This window comes from Triturus cristatus, chromosome 12 (assembly GCF_964204655.1).
Source record: "Triturus cristatus chromosome 12, aTriCri1.1, whole genome shotgun sequence".
NCBI lineage: Eukaryota > Metazoa > Chordata > Amphibia > Caudata > Salamandridae > Triturus > Triturus cristatus.
In genome coordinates this window covers 716,375,203-716,382,084 of record NC_140595.1, presented here as the reverse complement: position 1 = coordinate 716,382,084, position 6,882 = coordinate 716,375,203, and the positions used below count along the sequence as shown (strand labels likewise).

The 6,882-nt window shown below is 48.4% G+C and overlaps 1 protein-coding gene across 1 annotated transcript; it reads left to right on the top strand.

The window, feature by feature from the left end:
* The first annotated feature begins 6,047 nt into the window (after nt 1-6,047).
* LOC146780441 (histone H2B 1.2-like) lies at nt 6,048-6,428 on the top strand. Its single transcript, XM_085638442.1, has one exon. The coding sequence runs from the start codon at nt 6,048-6,050 to the stop codon at nt 6,426-6,428; it is 381 nt and encodes a 126-aa protein (XP_085494568.1).
* The last annotated feature ends 454 nt before the right edge of the window (nt 6,429-6,882 follow it).

Below are 6,882 nucleotides of genomic sequence, written 5' to 3'. Positions count from 1 at the left end.
TGATAACAATATATAGAAAACACTGCATGTTGTGCCTCTCAGTCCTTCCCCGTAATATTACCTGAGTAGATATATATGTGGAGATTTAGAATACTGTGAGACAAGCACAGAAGTCACATTTTTCTTTTATTCTCCGCGTCGCTCCCCCCCCCCCCTCCGCCTCGTGTTGTCACTAGCTCCCTCTCATGCTTCTCGGCGCACCATTCACTCGCTCGGGGGCGTGGCTCCCACTGGTGCAGCAGGTGCAGTGGCACTGGGGCCAGAGAGCTGAGGGGCCACTGTAGCCTGATTATTGCTGCATTCACAGTTCAGACAGCACCAGGTGAGTATTTCCTTGCACTAGAACTAATTGCACACTGGTGACGTCACTGCATTCACTCTCTTATCAGCAGTACAGGGTTTTAGCTCGTTCTTAGTTTTCTGCCAAAGTCTATTGGTCGATCAAGAATCAGACGTGGACAAGGAACCCTGCAACAGTGTCACACTCGAGAGAAAAACTTAAGAACATGTCAGGGTAGAGGGGCCTGCAACCTCATATCAGACAAGAGGAAAATGCAACAGTGTCACAGACTGGAAAACTGCAACAGCGTTTCAGCTAAAGAAAACTGTAAAAAATGCTCACACGACAAGAAACAACATCTCAGACAAGAGGATATATTCACAAATACACCTCAGGAACCTGCAACAACATCTCAAACAAGATGAAAGTGTAACAGACACTCACACAAGAGACAACATCTCAAACAACAGGAAACTCCAGCGGCGCCTCAGAAAAGAGGACACTGCAAGGATGTTTCAAACAAGCTGCACCCAGAGAAATAATCTGCATCTTTCTGATGTTTCTGTGTCTGTTTTGTATTTTCCCTGACTTTGAAAACAGTGCATTCCAGGAGGGATGCAGTGTGGGGTGTAGCGGTATGCACCATGCCACCGAGCAATAGATAAACACTCGGGCAGATTTACAAGCCCCTTGCGTGACTTTTGCGCTGCAGTTGCGTCATTTTTTTGACGCAACAGCGACGCAAACAATGTGGCCTATTTACAACGTGACACATCTAGGGAGATGTGTCACGTTGTAAAGCCCTGCATCACATTATACATGCGTCAGGTATAGTGTATGCAGGGTGGGCGTTCCCATGCAGGAAGGCCTCGTAAAAGTGACTCCGTGAAATCTACAAGATTTCACTGCACCACTTTTAGGACGCCACTGCGTCAAAACCTTACGCCTGCTTCAAGCAGGCGTAAGTAGTGACGTAGTGTAGTGGGAATAGGCTTCAACACACATTGCTGGAGTTGCGCCGTGCTTGCGACACGACTCCAGCAATGCGTGACTTTTCCACCAACAGATGCGTCAGAATTTCTGACGTATCTGTCAATCCTTGTGCCATAGTGCGCCGTATTGTAAATATGGCGCATCTATGGTGGCGCAAGGGTTACTAAGGGTGGCGCAGGGAAAGTGACGTATCTGTACAGATGCGTCACTTTCTTGTAAATCTGCCCCTCAGAGAGCTCTGAGGGGCGCTGGGAGGGTCGTTAGTTTAAGGTATAATTGTCCTGCTTTTTGTAGAACAATTATGAGTGGAGGATAAATTCTCACGATCTATGATGATTAAGTAATGATAAGGAGAAGGATATCTATTTGAACACGTAAGATTCATGCAAACCTTGAAAAGTAATAGCGGCTTGTTGAAGAGTGTCTTCAGAATCACCCCTGACACCAGCCCTGCTAGGAAGGTGAGAGAGGCCAGTAGTGTCTGAAACCTCTTAGAGCATTTCCACCACTACTGCTGATGAGTAGCAGAAGATGACAAGTGATGCAAGGAAACTCTGGCACTGCAGTCTGAGTGGCTCTTCAGGTCAGACAACTCAATGGGTTCAGGCTCCTACCACCGAGCACAAGTTAACAGTCTAGTTAGGTTCTTTGGCTAGGAAATTTACTAGAAGTATAGGGACTGTGTTCTTTTGCTGTCTCTGCTTAAGAATGTTCTGTGACTCTTCTCAGTGCCCCAGAGCTTTCTTTGGCTCTTGGCAGTAACAGTGGCTACCAGGGCACACTCAAGCACCAGCATCCCTGACCCGTGTGATCTTGGTTGTAATTAATTATTTCAATGCCCCACCCCCGGGGTTAGCGATTCTTTGCAGGAGCGTAGTCTAAGACCCCTTTATCCACCGGATCCTTACAATCTTGGAAATCTATATCAGATGGCAAGAATGTCCTCATGGACTGGTAGCAACTCATCAGAACCAGAGAGTATTAGATCTTCGGTAACCAGGAAGCCCCTCTGACTGACTAGAAACCTTTAAAGTCCACAGGACATGTACAGACCTTGGGCCTCAATTTAATGTGGGAAGCCGTGTGTGGTCGGGATCTGGAATGAGGCTGTGGTTCCTCTGGGGAAAGGTCCAGCTCTAAGCTACAGGGAGCAGAGGAGCAGACCTGCTGGTCCTCACAGCTCACGACCGCCTCACGTGCACTCTGGTCATCGCAGCGGCTCTAGTTTGAGCTCCTGGTGTTGCTTCTCCTCCGTAGACCGTCTGTGGTCCTCAGCAGCGTCCTTGGCCTCTGGGGAGCAGTGGCTGGTGAGGTTTAGACTTAGTGGAGCATTAAAAACATTGTTCTCTCCTTCCAGCTAGTGGGTGAGTGAAGCAATCACAGTTTGTATGCACTGTTGCCAGCAGCTACAGAGAGGAAACACACACACTCACATTCTCTGACATACTTGCTCCGACACACAAACACACACACTCACACAAGCTCACACACGTTCAGATATAAGCACACACACGGCCTGTGACACACATGCTTTGATACACAGACTCTGACACGAGGACACACACACTCTGACACAAGGACACACTGGCTCTGACATAAGCACACACATGCTCTGACACAAGGACACACATACACACACTATGACACAAGGAAACGCATGCTCTGACATAAGCAAACACATGCTCTGACCCAAAGACACACACTCCGACATAAGCACAGACATGCTGTGACACAAGGACACACACACACTGACACGAGGACACACATGCTCTGACATAAGCGCACACACGACCTGTGAAACATATGCTTTGATACACACACACTGACCCAAACACACACACTCAGACATAAGCACACACACACTCTGACCCAAAGACACACACGCTCTGACACAAGGACACACACACACACACACTATGACACAAGGACACCTAAACGCTCTGACATTTGCTTGCACACAGAATTAATCGTGAGTGCCTGGATGTGAAGATGACTTATACTGTGCAGACGGTGCACGTGAAGTTTGGCATGCTTCTTAAAAAAGCTTAGTTCCCCAACTAAAAAAACCCTATTCCTACCAATGACTGTCTCCCCAGGGTGCCGGTGAGAAGGGCCTCCATGCCACTGTGCAACAGACAACTGACATCCCTACCAATTCCATCATTGTGTACAATGATGCTCGTGGTCACAAATCTGAGACCAGTAATGAGAAAAATAAAGAGACAAGTGAGGAAGCGTAAAGGACAGCATCGAGCAGGCTGAAAACACAATCCAGCTTTTGAAAGCCCCCCTTCCCGCCTAGAAGCCTCACATTCCAGGGCAGCGCTCTCCGAGGATTCTGCTGGCAGAAAAATCAAACTTTCCAAAAACAGAAAAGTTTCCTTTACTGCTTCTTTAAGAGGATTAGAACAAGCATTGGCATAGCCAATAGGTCTTGCCTTTGGGACCTTATAAGTGTTTAGCCATGCAACAGTTGTGTAACTAAATACTTATAAGGTCCCTATAGCGAGACCTATTGGCTATGCAAAGCGGCCGTGCGGCCGCGAAAATGAAAGTGACCGCGATCCGATCACGATCAAACATCAAAGCGGCCGAAAGTGAAAGTAATTGCGGTAAAACGCGGTGCGCGCGCCCGCGCACATGCACTGTAGCTCTAGGCTGGCCTGGTAGCACTTTTTTAGGTCTCGCTGAGCCCAGCGCATGCGCTGGCTCGAAGAGACATTTTGTATGTGGGCTCCAAAAAGTGCTACCAGGCCAGGCTAGAGCTACAGTGCATGTGCGCGGGCACGCGCGCTTACTTTCACTTTCGCGGCCGCACGGCCGCTTTGATCGCGATCACTTTCACTTTCGCGGCCCCACGGCCGCTTTGCTGCGCAGACCCAGCCTCCTCTGCCGGCACACCCACAACTGGCAACATTACTTTTATACAGCGCTTCGAAGCCTGAACTGGTCTAGCGCTTGTTTTTAGACGCAATTTTTTTCATGTGTTTAAGCACTCTACGAGTGCTTGTTGTTTTTAGCTAGCTCCTTCGTGCATCTCTCCCTCTCCGTGTTCTCCCCTGTCTGTCTGTTTACCCCACCTGCCCCCTCTCCTCCCATTTTCTAAGTCAGCTTCCTACCACCAACCATCCTGCCTCCTGCAGTTCGTGTGAGCCTGCTCCCACCCTCCACCTCCCGCTGTCCTTGAAACCTCCTTGCACCCCCCTCCCCACTCCCACTGTCCGCATGGCGTCCCTGCTCCCGCCCTCTCCTCTCCCGTTGTGCATGTTGCCTCCATTCTCACACTGTTCGTGTGGCCTGCTTGCTCCCGGCCTCCTGTTGCTCATGCTGGCTGCTTGCTCCCACCTCTGCCGGCACACCCACAACTGGCAACATTACTTTTATACAGCGCTTCGAAGCCTGAACTGGTCTAGTTAGGTCTCTGCTCTAGACGGCGCACATGCACTGTCTCGAACCGAGACATGCAGTAGCTACATCTGGACTTTTTCCCCCCTCTCCCCATTTCTGAAGGGTATGCATACGTCATGCCCTTCTCCCCGAGCGCACTGTCCAACTACGATAAACCTCCGCAGCTATTTCTATTAATTGATTCAGGACTGATTAATTATTTTCTAAACAGGGTGACTTGTCCCCTGACACATTAGGAGGCTGTTTCAATTATCAACGTTGGGCGTCGATTTTTATTATTTTAAAAATTGTGTGCCTGGCAGTGACCACCGCTTGCCACTGAAAAGCTGTTTTATAATTAGCGCACATTGCCACTTCGTTTTATGGTTTCCTCGATCAGTCGTGACAGACTTCCTCCGACTACATTACAGGAAGGGCTGCAACTGGGTCAGTCTGATGCCTGTGGTGGTATTTGAAAAATCTTGTACCAACGTTGGTAAGTGTACGTGATAAAATGCAAAACAGTGACGAGCGATGCCCAGGATCACACACTATGGCCAAGTGGAAGTGCCGGGACCAGAACACAACCCTCTTTGTTCCATAGTCAGCAATTCACCTAATCACTTGAGTAAATCTATTCTCTACGTCGTTCAAGGTGTCTGCAAGACTTTGTAAATACTGGTCAACACCAGCTATGGAACCTACGGAGAAAGTTATTTTGGAATAAGGAAACCGATTTTTAAATACACAACTTTGTAACGAGCAATATTAGCGAGACACCATATTCCCTTTTAAACTAAACATGAATACACCAAATTGCCGTTCCAAAACGCAGGGTTCAAATATCTCGGAAGAAGTTTCAATAAACCAGAAATTACTGCAACAACCGAACAGCTGCTGCATAATCGTAACACATTTCCCCTTCATTTTCTGGCGTTCCCCATCCCACCTGAGCAGACTTCCTCCAACTGCATTACATGCAGGCCCGCAAATGGGTCAGTCGGACGCTCGAGGCAGGCAGACCAACACGGTTTGGTTTTAGTGACAACGTCCTAACCCAACTGGCCTGGCAGAGTCAGCTGTATTGTTCAATATTGCCTATTGGTAACTTTTATAGTGTCCACATCTAGGCATTACAATACATGTTGGAGAGCTCACTCGTGTTGAGTGTATTTTGTGAACACGTTCATCGTTAAGGGGTTTCTCTGCTGTTACCCACCTAATATTTGTACAGTCGCGCTGACCAACTCCATGTACAATTACCAAGTGGAGCCATCTCTCTAAACCTGAGCTTTAATCAAAGACAGCTGGGGACTTTTTGCTTATTGTACTCCATTTTGACTCCTTTTTCTCTCGGCTCCACAGGAAGCGGTGCAGATTGTCGACCATGCCTGAACCAGCCAAGTCCGCGCCGGCTCCCAAGAAGGGCTCCAAGAAAGCTCTCTCCAAGCCGCCCAAGAAGGATGGGAAGAAGCGCAAGAGGAGCAGGAAGGAAAGCTATGCCATCTACATTTACAAAGTGATGAAGCAGGTGCACCCGGACACCGGCATTTCCTCTAAGGCCATGGGCATCATGAACTCCTTCGTGAACGACATCTTCGCGCGCATCGCCGGGGAGGCTTCCCGCCTGGCCCACTACAACCAGCGGCGCACCATCACCTCCCGGGAGATCCAGACCGTAGTGCGTCTGCTGCTGCCCGGAGAGCTGGCCAAGCACGCCGTGTCCGAGGGCACCAAGGCCGTCACCAAGTACACCAGCGCCAAGTAAGGCTTCGAGGCGCATCTCTAACGAACACAACGGCTCTTTTAAGGGCCAAAAAGAAAGAAAAGAAAAAAAAAAGAAAGAAAAGACTCCTTACACTTAAATACTTTGAATAACGCAAGCGCATTTATTTGTCGGTACCGACCGCGCTTACATTTTCAGAAAATAAAAATGAGCAGCTTTTACTAAAATTCTTTTACATCCATAGACTGTAAAGTTGCATCACACGAGACCGGAGTGAGTCTCATGGGAAATTCTACACTGACCATGCAACAGCAGGTAGCTTGCTGCAGAAACATTCAGGTTTAAAAAACAAAATGCAGCGGAAAACAACAAGGGCTAGCTCAGCGTGCAAAACAAGCACTGCTGGTTTCCAACTGAACATCTGAAACCTTAACACTTCTGGGCATGAGGCCGAAAGGATAGTTAGATGAACAAGCATTGAAATAGCCTATAGGTC